Consider the following 13671-nt stretch of genomic DNA (forward strand, 5'->3'; position numbering starts at 1 on the left):
AGGAAGGCGGGCTCTGTCGTGGGCACAGAACTGGAGAGTATGACATCGGCGGCAGAGCGGAGGGTGCTGAGTAGGCTACGGTCAATCATGGAAAACCCTGAACATCCTCTGCACAGCACCATCCAGAGACAGAGAAGCAGCTTCAGCGGCAGGTTGCTGTCAATGCAACGCTCCTCAGACAGGATGAAGAGATCATTACTCCCCAACGCCATTTGGCTCTACAATTCAACCACCAGGGGCAAGACATGTTAAAGTGCCGGGGTTAGGACTGAGCTTAAGTTACCACTCAATGCACTTTAGTAAACTATTTAAGAACTTTTTAAAAGCTATTTATTAATGCTTTTTGGGAGGGTGATTTTAGATGCATATCATATTTATACTGAGTTAAATACTGTATGTAATTAGTTTTGATACAATAAGTGTATGGGACACTGGAAAAATGTTGAATTTCCCCTTGGGGATGAATAAAGTATCTATCTATCTAAAACCTTGTGATATGTTGTCAAGTTACATATATATTATCTCACAACAAGCCTGACTGAAAGATCAATTCTAGATACTAGAATTGAGTGTATTTCATTCATGATAACAGATTTCAATATATCAGACGCACAGTAAGCATTAAATAAAGAAACTGCTGGAAATACTCAGGAGATTAGGCAGCATCTGTAGTGAGAGAAGTACAGTTAACATTTCAGGTTGATAACCTGTCAACAGCTTCTGATTTTGTTTCCATTTTCCAACATACTGTTTGCAATTTTTTTGCTTTTACATAATAGAAATAAAAGGTGAATTGGTACAACTACTTGAAAAGTTAATTGTTTAATAATTCTGCCAATGAATAAAGGAATTTTGTATCCTTCAAATACTGCTGTAAAGCACATCTGGAGCCACTCAAGTACATGTTAAAATATTTTAAAACAAAAGCGTCTTGTTTCTATATTTCTGCAAATACACTTTTTTAATATTATATATTGATGTTGATAAAAACAATTTAAATTAATCCTTTATAGGATAGAGTCAAGCTTCCAATAGCAATAGGATTTTGTTATTTTACAAACAGTACCAAAAGATCTGCAAATATTGCACCTATGCCAAAATAAGTAATTCTTATATAATGAATAATAGGTTGAACTTAAAAATCAAGTAAAAGAATTAAACATACCATGTAGATTTTGAACCATTTCTAATAAAACAGGTGTAAGTGTTTGGCTGTACTCATGAAAAATATCCAAAAACAGCACTTCTGTGCATGGCTGCAAAAAAAAGCAAAAATAAATTCTATCAATGCACTCATGCAACTTTCTACAAGACAATACAGCATTTACGGTATGTTTCACTGAATACCAGCAATGCAGGACACAAACCCATGACTCGTTTTCACCAATTTGCAACTTCCGGGTTATTAAATCATATGGCAGAAAATGCAGTCACTGAGTCTTCGATATTTCTTTCAATTTTTTCCATTCCCACAATTTCTCCCCTCTAACAAATTCTTTGCCTCTAGATACCGATTTCATAAAATTTCATAAGCTAATGCAGAAAAAATTCCATTAATATAACAGCTAGTATATTCAAATTCCTAACTACCTGTTTTCCTTATGTTATTTGGTTCTTCTGACAATCATCCAAAATCATTCTGTTCACACAACTTATCATGATCGTAAGCATCTCAGTCATACTAATTCTGACCATGTTTGTCCTTAGGAGAACATCCCTATCTTGTGATCCCATACACATAAAACATGTATGCAAATTAGTCTGTACCCTCTCTACAAAGTCTTCATTTCAAAAATGAAGTGTCTGTAAATGATTACAATTTTAACAAGATCTATAGCGAGATCACCTACTTCAAAGGGTTACAACAGAGTACTTCTAAAACAGTAACATACTGGAAGCAACAGGGGTCCAAAGGGTCTTTGGGCACCATGTAATATGTCACTAAAATGCCATGAAACTAATGCAGATTAAAATATAGATAGCTGTTAATGCAGAATACATAACAAGGTCATCTCAGGAACAGGTTCAAGGTATTGAAAGGCCAAGTAAAGATAATGCAATTCCTTCCAGAGAAACTTGTTGAAACAGATGGGAATTCATAGTTATAAAACATGTTCACCATTGTCAATGCATGTTTATTATCCAGATTACTTAATTACCTAAATTAAAATTTCTCAGCTGCTGTACTGGCATTCAAAACTTAATAAATCTTTGAATCCTCACCCAATAACTCGTCCTCAAACATTCCTTTGTCCTAAGAATGACGCATTTGACCTGAAACGTTCACTGTTTCTTACTCTACAGATGCTGCTTGACCCTCTTAAGTGCTTCTAGTATTTTCAGTTTTTATTTCAGACCCACCAATAGTGGAATGATCAAGACCACAAAGTAGATAAAAAGTTCAGTATTTCACTCTACTCCTTCAAGATAAAGTAAAATTAATCGTAGTGAAGAGATTTTTCTGATATTGGCATTTTGTTCCCCTCCTTTAGGCTTTCTTTCAACCTTACTCCCTTGTCGTTTTTCCCCACCCTACTCCTACATACCCCAACCTGCCCCTACTAGGACCATTATCAGCTTATTTCTCTTCTTCTGATTTACAATAGGAATTTCACGGTCTGCAGCAGAGCTTGCCTTGAAATAAAATCATCATATTCCATGCCTGGTAAGTTGTCTGCAGCTCCTTGTATTACACATTGGTAATGTCTACACTAGTTTGTCAGTACTTGGTTTTTCAGTGCGGTGTAGTATGTCTCTTCCTACCCTCCAAAGCCCGTTTACCTTTATTCAGGATAGCTGGGCAAGGCATGAAAATGAAACATCAGGGATATGGGTTGATCAATAGGAAGGCATATTAATTTAGAATGATTGTTTTCAGTATAACAATGCAACATTTTAGCTACAATTACTAATTATTATCTATCAAAAACACAACTAGATGTATTCTTGAAATTACATTTTTCCAACAACAGACTGCAAATCAAACAATAAATTAACTTTAGAAAAATCATCCTTTAAGAATACAACTACATCAAAAGGAATAATTCTGATATTAGCCCAACTTACCCTTAAACTATATTTGTAAGAATCCCCTCCAGCCTCTTCAACCGCTGTTGAAACAAAAAATTTAAAAATAATTTTCAGCACGAATGTCCCGAAAGACATTTGCTTCCAAATGAGTTAATGATAAAAGAATAAGCAACATGTTACTCCAAAGCCACTTAAAACAAAACACTTACTACATTCCTAGTATCTTTAAGGAATAAAAGGAGCAGAGAGGACCATAACAGAAAAAAAGGGAAGAAGCAAAACCAAAGAGATAGTGAAAAGGCACTGGACAACCCCAAGATAGAGGCAAGACTGGAGGTCAAAGAGGCAATGTAGCACTGTGGTTAAGTTGTTGGACTGCCATTCAAGTTCTGATCCAAGGCAAGTGTGTCAATCCAGCTGTGAAAGTAAAGCAATATTACGTAAATACAAAATTAAAATATTCCTTCCATGAAACCACTAGGGTGGTTCACTGATGGAACTGACAGATTCTTAACTACTTCCACAGTCGGAAGTATATTAGAGACAGGCGACACATGCTGGCATTGCCATAAACATAGGCAAGGGAACAAAATGGGAGAAGTGGAGATGGATCGTAAAGAAGAGAGGGTCTGGGGCACCCCACTCACCCTGCAGTTTAACATGTTTCTTTTGCTTCTTTCTTTGTTCTCATGAAAGCCTCTGAAGCAAATGATTACTTGTTTCTCCTCCCACAGATGTGGCCTGATTTCCTAAAGCATAGGCAATTGCTTTTCCCATTTCCCTACCACCCCAAACAGATGCTGATTAAGCTGTTGATAGTCTAGGATTTGTTTTGCCCCCAGTCCCTTTTGACTTCATGCCACTAATTTCTAATGTTACTTTCTTATCCTTCCTTTCTTACAAGAGATGGTGGAAATCCAAAGCAACACACACAAAATTCTAAAGGACCTCTGCAGGTCAGGTAGCATCAATGGAAAGGAATAAAGAATCAACTTTTCGGGCTAAGGCCCTAATGAAATAAAACAATCACAGCCATCAAAGAATAATTCATTTATGAGTTTTTACATTGCATGTTTATTTTCATCACAAGATTATATAACATGTTAAAAGTATGACATGTCAGGTTTTCTGCAATGCCAACTCATTTATGGTCTTCTTTATGCAATTAAAGTCCACCTCTCAGAACTGAATGGGGATTACAATTTAGCACATACTGAAATATGTCTGCTCAACTTGAGATTGTAAAGGAATACAATCTGCAATTAGATTTCCTAGCATTTATTTTAAGTTTGTAAAAGCAACATAATATTATACAAAATGGGGATGAAGTCATCGACATAGAAACAAAACATGATTCCATTCTTAAGCAAACACGAGGAAATCTGCAGATGCTGGAAATTCAAGCAACACAGACAAAATGCTGGTGGAACGCAGCAGGCCAGGCAGCATCTATAGGGAGAAGCAATGTCGACCTTTCAGGCCAAGACCCTTCGTCAGGACTAACTGGAAGAAAAGATAGTAAGAGATTAGAAAGTAGGAGGGGGAGGGGGAATGCAAAATGATAGAAGACCGGAGGGGGTTGGGTGAAGCTGAGAGCCGGAAAGGTGATTGGCAAAAGGGATACAGAGCTGGAGAAGGGAAGGGATCATGGGATGGGAGGCCTGGGGGAGAAAGAAAGGGGGAGGGGAGCTCCAGAGGGAGATGGAGAATAGGCGGAGTGATGGGCAGAAAGTAAAAAAAAAGGACGGGGGGAGAAAACTAAATATATCAGGGATGGGGTAAGATGGGGAGGAGGGGCATTAACAGAAGTTAGAGAAGTCAATGTTCATGCCATCAGCTTGGAGGCTACCCAGCCGGTATATAAGGTGTTGTTCCTCCAACTTGAGTGTGGCTTCATCTCGACAGTAGAGGAGGCCATGGACAGACATATCAGAATGGGAATGGGAGGTGGAATTAAAATGTGTGGCCACTGAGAGATCCTGCTTACTCTGGGGGACAGAGCGTAGGTGTTCAGCGAAACGGTCTCCCAGTCTGCGTCGGGTCTCACCAATATATAAAAGGCCACACAGGGAGCACCTGACACAGTATGCCACACCAGCTGACTCACAGGTGAAGTGACGCCTCACCTGGAAGAACTGTCTGAGGCCCTGAATGGTGGTGAGGGAGGAAGTGTAAGGGCAGGTGTAGCAATTGTTCCGCTTACAAGGATAGGTGCCAGGAGGGAGATCGGTAGGAAGGGATGGGGGCAACAAATGGACAGGGGAGTTGCGTCAACTGTCTCGACTTCATCACACCGTGTTCCAATTCCAACCTCACTCCTTCCGAACGCTCTGCTCTCCACTCCCTCCATACCAATCCCAACCTCACTATAAAACCCGCTGATAAGGGGGGTGCTGTTGTTGTCTGGCGTACTGACCTCCACCTGGCCGAGGCACAGCGACAACTCTCTGATGCCTCCTCTTATTTACCCCTTGATCATGACCCCACTAAGGAGCACCAGGGCACTGTCTCCTATACCATCACCAAACTTATCAGCTCCGGAATCTCCCATCCACTGCCAGCAACCTCATAGTTCCCACATGCTGCACTTCCTATTTCTACCTCCTACCCACCAAGATCCACAAAACTGCCTGTCCAGGTAGACCTATTGTCTCAGCTTGCTCCTGCCCCACCGAACTCATTTCTGCATACCTTGACACAGTTTTGTCCCCTCTTGTTCAATCCCTTCCCATCTATGTTCGTGACACTTCTCACGCTTTGAATTTTTTTCAATGATTTTAAGTTCCCTGACCCCACTGCCTGATTTTCACCATGGGCGTACAGTCCCTACATACTTCCATCCCCCACCAGGAAGGTCTCAAAGCTCTCCGCTTTTTTTTGGATTCCAGACCAAACCAATTCCTCTCTACCACCAGTCTCCTCCGTCTAGCGGAATTAGTTCTTACTCTCAATAATTACTCCTTTGGCTCCTCCCACTTCCTCCAAACCAAAGGTGTAGCCATGGGCATCCACATTGTTCCCAGTTATGCCTGCCTTTTTGTTGGCTTTGTGGAACAATCCATGTTCCAAGTCTGTACAGATATCCGTCCCCCTCTTTTCCTTCGCTACATCAACGACTGCATTGGCGCTGCCTCCTGCACGCATGCTGAGCTCGTTGACTTCATTAACTTTGCCTCCAACTTTCACCCTGCCCTCAAATTTACCTGGTCCATTTCCGACACCTCCTTCCCCTTTCTTGATCTTTCTGTTTCTATCTCTGGAAATGGCTTATCTACTATAAGCCTACAGACTCTCACAGCTACCCGGACTATTCCTCTTCCCACTTGCAAAAATGCTATCCCTTTCTCATAATTCCTCCATCTCCGCCGCATCTGCTCTCAGGACGAAGGACAAGTCTTCCTTTTTTAAACAAAGGGGCTTCCCTTCTTCCACCATCAACTCTACTCTCAAACACATCTCCCCCATTTCCCGCAGATCTGCCCTCACCCCATCTGTCCACCATCCCACTCGGGATAGGGTTCCCCTTGTCCTCACCTACCACCACCACAAGCCTCTGCCACCTCCAACGGGATCCCACTACCAAGCACATCTTTCCCTCCCCCTCCTTTCTGCTTTCCACAGGGATCACTCCTTACGCAACTCCCCTGTCCATCCGTCGCCCGCCTCCCCCCAATCCCTTCCCACCAATCTCCCTCATGGCACTTATCCTTGTAAGCAGAACATGTGCTACACCTGCCCTTACACTTCCTCCCTCACCACCATTCAGGGCCCCAGACAGTCCTTCCAAGTGAGGCAGCACTTCACCTGTGAGTCGGCTGGTGTGGTATACTGCATCCGATGCTCCCGGTGTGGCCTTTTATATATTGGTGAGACCCAATGCAGACTGGGAGACCATTTCGCTGAACACCTACGCTCCGTCCGCCAGAGAAAGCAGGATCTCCCAATGGCCACACATTTTAATTCCACGTCCCATTCCCATTCTGATATGTCTATCCATGGCCGCCTCTACTGTCAAGATGAAGCCACACTCAGGTTGGAGGAACAACACCTTATATACCGGCTGGGTAGCCTCCAACCTGATGGCATGAACACTGACTTTTTTAACTTCCGTTAATGCCCCTCCTCCCCTTCTTACCCCATCCCTGATATTAGTTTTTCTCCCCCCTCCTTTTTTTTCTCTCTCTCTGCCCACACTCCATCTCCCTCTGGAGCTCCCCTCCCCCTTTCTTTCTTCCTAGGCCTTCCGTCCCATGATCCTTTCCCTTCTCCAGCTCTCTATCCCTTTTGCCAATCATCTTTCCGGCTCTCGGCTTCACCCAACCCCCTCCAGTCTTCTCCTATCATTTCGCATTTCCCCTTCCCCCTCCTACTTTCAAATCTCTTACTATCTTTCCTTTCAGTTAGCCCTGACGACAGTGCTTCTCCCTATAGATGCTGCCTGGCTTGCTGCGTTCCACCAGCATTTTGTGTGTGTTGTCCATTCTTATGCAGTTCCTTCTCCTATATCTGTAAGCTCCTTACATCTCTCCACTTTGAACAGCTATAATACTGACAATTATTCCTTACATACAAATAACATATACATTAACATAGAAGTACCCAGCAGCTAAAGAGGAAGAAGAGTGGGGAAGACAGAAGGCTTTATCTCTGTAAGGAAAGGACTCCTTACCAAAGACATAGGCAATCGAGGTACAGGGGACAGAAAAAGACATTATAGTAGGCCTGGAGCTCATTAAGGCACAGCAGCAGGAATAGAAAGGTGAGGCCTCTGCTGCAGTCACACCGCTCAGGAGGAAGTCAAAGGGGATAATGATAACATGGCAAAGGTAAGAGTGGGCAGGAGCTGGGGAAGATTGATAAGGGAGAGGTGAAATCCGGGGACAACATCAGAATTCCCATCCTCTAGATCTGGAGAACAGGGTCTGGATTAGTTGAACCAGAGAGAGGAATATGGGTAAAAAGCCAGATGATAAAATGGGAAGACAGGAAGAGATAGATATCACGTCGGTGTTTAATCTTAATGCTAAACACAATAATCAATTACATATGTAATTAAAATTAGGGGATTAAACTTTCCATTCCAGAATATTGAGGGGTAGTGTCACAATGCTCATCTAGATCACTTCTACAGTTTTAGTTCACCTTTGGACATGAGAAAAGAAACACGTGTTTCAAATGTGCCTTCTTTACCATTCATCAAAATCATAACTTATGTTCGACAGTTTCCTATCCATCCAACTAACTGTTGATTCCTCCATAATCCAAAAAAATCTATCCATCTGTTTTGAAGAGAATTATTAACTAAGCTGCCAAAGCCCTCCAAGTGAATAAGTTCCTCATTTCAGTTCTAAATTTCTTATCCTTTATCTTGAGACATCCTCTCTTTATTGACCCAATCAAAGAATTCTGAATGTATCAATGAGGTCACCACTTTTCTAAACTCTAAAACAGAGTCCAACCTAAGTGAGATCTTTTAACAGACAAAAATAGAACCAGGCACCAAGATGGTGTATTGTCATTCCAATCCCTCCAGGCTAAGAAATGTCTTTTATTTTAAAAGCAAAAATAAAACTACACATTACAATCCCTGAGTGGTCATGTCAAAGCTGCATAATAATCATGAGATATCTATATCTCCCAAGCAATAAAGACAAAAGTAGCTATTTTTTTCCAATAGCTTGATGAACATTCACATTAGCTTTGATGTCACACACAAGGAAACCAAATTCTCTCTGAACATCAACAGCTTCAGTCTCACCAGTTTAAAACCTCAGTACTGCTACTGCAGTAGATAGCCTCAGGTTATTTTTACACTGTACTCTATCTGCCATATAGTTCCTTGCTCTCAGCTTTTCTAAACCTACTCAAAGCTTCCTTACAACCTAATCACTGCTCATGCTTCCACACACGTATGTTGTCAGCTATTTCCCAGCAATACCAGAAAAGATATGACCAAAACATGTTTCACTTGTATACTACCAACAAAAAGTAAAGCAAATATTATTGTCATATTGATATAAAAATGTGCCCAGCTCAATTTGCACGGATTTTGTATTCCTCATGAAATGGGGCAAAACAAATTCCAGCTCCTTTCTCTGAAACTTGTACTTTAAAAAAGTGATATTAACAATAAGAAAAAGTGGCAACCTGTAATTTATACTGAGATTATATGTAAAAACCTCTATTACTTAGAGAATTTACGAATCAACAAATCTGTCTTCTAGTAATGCAACAATGGTTTGATAAAAGCATTGCTTTCAATTAGCATGTGGCATCTTGGCTAGTTACTGACTCAATAGAAAATGTCTCAGTGTAAACATACAGGTAACCATGATTTATATTTAGTGTTAGCATCTTTAACACTTAAATCTTGCCATTTGGTTTTCTATTCTTATAATTTGTTTGCATGTTATATTTCAGTTCTTGCGTTCTATGTGTTTACTAACATATTTAAAAAATGAACATTTCACAGTAAGTGCATGTAACCCACAGTAAATTTAATGCTTCAAGGTTTATTGGAAGTAAATATCTTAGGCATGACAAAACCTGTGACTTGAAAACAATTAACTTTATCATCCAGTATTTAATATAATACAAAAACTTCCCATTACAAAGACAGACATTTTAACCAGGTAACTGAAACATGTATCTTGAAGTAATTTTCTATGCAATTAGAAACTCACCAAACCCCTCAGGGTCTTCCTCCCACATGGATAGCTCCTCAGGTGTCAGTAGAAAATAATGAGATACTAATCTTCTACAGATTTCAGTTAAAGTTGAATAGTTGAAGAAATATATTTTTATCTTATGTGCTTCCAAGGTTTCAGGCTTGCTTTCTAAAATGAAAAAATATATTTCAGCTACACTATCTTGTAACCACTACTTTTCTACCTGATTTGCACTCATGTCAACAATATGCTTTGCACACATTTATTCACAAATTTTTATTTACAGATCTCAGGGCATCCATGGGCTTAATGGAAGAAAGTCTCAAGGGACTGATTCTGCAACGTTTTCATACATATTGTAACACATCTAAAAGGATTCAAGCAAATTGCGCAGTTGGTTAAAGAATGCTGTTCAAAGAATGATGAAGGTAGAGCAGTGGATGTAGTGTATATGGATTTTAATAAGGCATTTGATATGGTTCCCCATGCAAGGCTCCTTCAGAAAGTAAGAAGGCATGGAATCCAAGGAAGCATCAGATCCAAGGAGACCTTGCTTTGTGGATCCAGAATTGGCTTGCCCACAGAAGGCAAAGGGTGGTTGTAGATAGTTTTATTCTGCATGGAGGTTGGTGACCAGTGGTGTGCCACAGGGATCTGTTCTGGGACCCTTCCTTTTTGTGATTTTTATAAATGACCTGGATGAAGAAGGGTGAGTTAGTAAGTTTGCTGATGACACAAAGGTTGGGGGTGTTGTGAACAGTCTGGAGGGTTGTCAGAGGTTCAGCAGGACATTGATAGGATGCTGAACTGATCTGAGTTTAGCAGATGGACTTCAACCCAGATAAGTGTGAAGTGGTTCATTTTGGTAGGTCCAGAATATACTATAAATAGTAAGACTCTGGGCTCCGTGTCCATAGGACACTCAAAGCTGCTGCGCAGGTTGACAGTGTTGTTAAGAAGGTATATAGTGTGTTGGCATTCATCAACCAAGGGACTGAGTTCAAGAGCCATGAGGTAATGTTACAGCTATATATGACCTTGGTCAGATCCCAATTGGAGTACTGTGTTCAGTTCTGGTCACCTCACTACAGGAAGGATGTGGATACTATAGAGAGAGTGTAGAGGAAATTTACAAGTATGCTGCCTGGATTGGAGGGTGTACCTTATGAGAACAGGATGCGTGTACTTGGACTTTTCTCCTTGGAGCAATGAAGGATGAGCGATGACCTGATGGAGGTGTATGAAAAGGATGAGGGGCATTGATCGTGTGGGTAGCCAGAGGCTTTTTCCCAGGGCTGAAATGACTAACATGAGGGGACATAGTTGGAAATGGATACTGAGGGGATGTCGGGGTTAAGTTTTCCACAGAGAGTGGTGGGTGGGTGGAATGCACTGCCAGTGGCGATGATGGAAGCAGAAAAAATAGGGCCTCTTAAATAGGAACATGGAGCTTAGAAAAATAGACTATGCGCTAGAGATATTGTAAGCAGTTTCTAGAGCAGGTTATATGGTCGGCATAACATTGTGGGCCAAAGGGCCTGCAATGTGCTGTAAATTTCTATGATCTAAAGTAAAGATTAAAACCTGGGGGCTTCAAGAAACAAGACAATTAGACATGGAAGTCTAACCAGAATTAGTATGCTAAAGTTTCAAATTGTTAAACCTATTTTTAATTTTAGATTAGGTAATGCTATCTGTTTTAATAATTCTCAAACATGTTGAGTTACTGGTGGCAAGGCAAGTATGCACTGAACATTTGTAGTTGCTCCAAAAATAGTGGTGCATCTTGTTTTCAATTTGTCGTCAACTTACTGTCTAATCACTATATTACTGAACACATCAAAATAAACATATAACATATTCATATAGTGGAGATTATAACCCCATGTCTCATTCTCATTAAGGTAATATTTGGTTACCTGGTAGAGATGGGTCTTGTGACCAAATATCTGGTCCATAGGTGCAGATGACTCTGCCAAGGACCATGTATTATAAGTTTTGAGAAAGGTGTCACAAATAGAATTCTAGAGGGTCCAGAGAACAGGTTGGACCAATGCACTAATGAAAACATTCAGAATTAAATCTGACAGTTAACAGTGCAGCTAAGAAAGGTTAATTCTGCTGAACTAGAAAATGTTGGAAGCACCCTGAGATTGTCAGATTTGTATTGGAATTGGTTTATTATTGTCACAAGTACCAAGGTATAGTGAAAAGCTTATTGGCATAATGCTGATACAGATCAATTAATTCATTATAATGCATTGAAGTAGTACAAGGCAAAACAACAATGACAGAGAAGGTGCAGCATGCAGACAATAAGATACAAGATCATAAAGGCAGACAATGAGACAATGAGGTTGGTTGTGGGGGGTGGGTGTGTGTGTGTGTGTGTGACAGAGAGTGTGTATGTGTGTGAGGGAGTGTGTGAGAGAGTGTGTGAGAAAGTGTGTGAGAGAGTGTGTGTGAGTGTGTGTGAGAGTGTGTGAGAGTGTTTTTTGAGAGTCTGTGAGAGAGAGTGTGAGAGTGTGTGAGAGTGTGTGAGAGAGTGTGACAGAGAGTGTGAGAGAGTGTGTGTGAGTGTGTGTGAGTGTGTGAGAGTGTTTTTTGAGAGTCTGTGAGAGAGAGTGTGAGAGTGTGAGAGAGTGTGTGAGAGAGTGTGACAGAGAGTGTGAGAGAGTGTGAGAGAGAGTGTGTGTGAGAATGTGTGAGAGTGTGAGAGAGTGTGTGTGAGTGTGAGAGTATGTGTGAGAGTGTGAGAGAGTATGTGTGAGAGTGTGTGTGAGTGTGAGAGAGTGAGTGTGTGAGAGAATGTGTGAGAGTGAGTGAGAGAGAGTGAGAAAGAGTGTGTGTGCGCATGTGAGAGTGTGTGCGTGTGAGTGTGAGTGAGTGAGTGAGTGAGAGAGAGAGAGTGTGTGTGTGTGTGTGTGTGTGTGTGTGTGTGTGTGTGCGTGTGTGTGTGCGTGTGTGTGTGTGTGTGTGTGTGCGTGTGTGTGTGTTGCATGCTTACAGGTTTCTGATTCTTTGGCCCAATGGAGGGGAAAGAAGAGAGAATATCCAGGGTGGGTGGGGTCTTTGTTTATGCTGGTTGCTTTACTGAGGCACCAGGAAGTACAGACCAAGACTCCATAGAAGGAAGCTGGTTTCTGCAATCTGCACGGCCATATCCACAAGGCAGTTGCCATACAAAGCCATAGAACACATTTGGATAGGATGCTTTTTATGATGCATCAATAATAATTGGAAAGGGTTGATGGGGTCAAGCCAAATCTTTTCAGGCTTCTGAGGAATTAGATAGGACATGAAGTAAAATGGAAATCAAAACATTAGAATAAGAGAAGTAACAGTATGCCAACAAGTGACGCGACTGAAAGGAGACTGAAGGCCCAGTCTAGAGTTGGGGAGGACAGTCCATGCACATGGGTGGTTGAAAGGAAGAGTGCAAGAGAGGAGAGTTTTGTTTTGCTACTGTTAATAATTATTTTGTTGCTTGTTGTGTTCTGCCAAGCATTGTGGGCATGCTACGCTGGGGCCAGAATGGGTGGCGACATATTCGGTGCTGCCGGCTACCCCCCCTACATGAATGTCCTTAACTGTGCTGGTTGTGAAACCAACCAACATATTTCACTGTACATTTTCATGTACATGTGATAAATAAATCTGAATCTGATGTTCTTGGGACCAGATTGCAACCACCATTCACATAAATAATCTGGGCTTGGAAATACAACCTTCAAGTTTTTAATAATGGCATCAAATTAGAAGTCAACATGAAGTAAGAATACAATTAAGTATTTTAAAAATGCATTAATAAATGCAGGTCAAACTTTAGTAAATACATTTTCACACAGTTGCAAAGTGGTGCATTTTAAAAAATAATGAGCTCACAAGCTACCTTGACAATAATGCATGAATGGAAAAGAGCAGCCGCAGGATCAGAGGATATAGATACACAAATCATGAAAACTACTGGTGC

The 13671-nt window shown here is 41.0% G+C and overlaps 1 protein-coding gene across 2 annotated transcripts in view; it reads right to left on the reverse strand.

Annotated features, from left to right (window-relative positions):
* Positions 1-13671, reverse strand: part of ipo11 (importin 11) — a 414929-nt gene that overhangs the window by 316206 nt on the left and 85052 nt on the right. For both annotated transcript variants that reach the window (XM_059989330.1, XM_059989331.1), the window contains exons 12-14: positions 9714-9866; positions 3067-3110; positions 1166-1256 (exon numbers count right to left, since the gene is read on the reverse strand). In XM_059989330.1, coding sequence (XP_059845313.1) covers positions 1166-1256; positions 3067-3110; positions 9714-9866 — 288 coding nt within the window. The remainder of the gene's footprint in view (positions 1-1165; positions 1257-3066; positions 3111-9713; positions 9867-13671) is intronic.

The sequence above is a fragment of the Hypanus sabinus genome, chromosome 14, assembly GCF_030144855.1.
Source record: "Hypanus sabinus isolate sHypSab1 chromosome 14, sHypSab1.hap1, whole genome shotgun sequence".
NCBI lineage: Eukaryota > Metazoa > Chordata > Chondrichthyes > Myliobatiformes > Dasyatidae > Hypanus > Hypanus sabinus.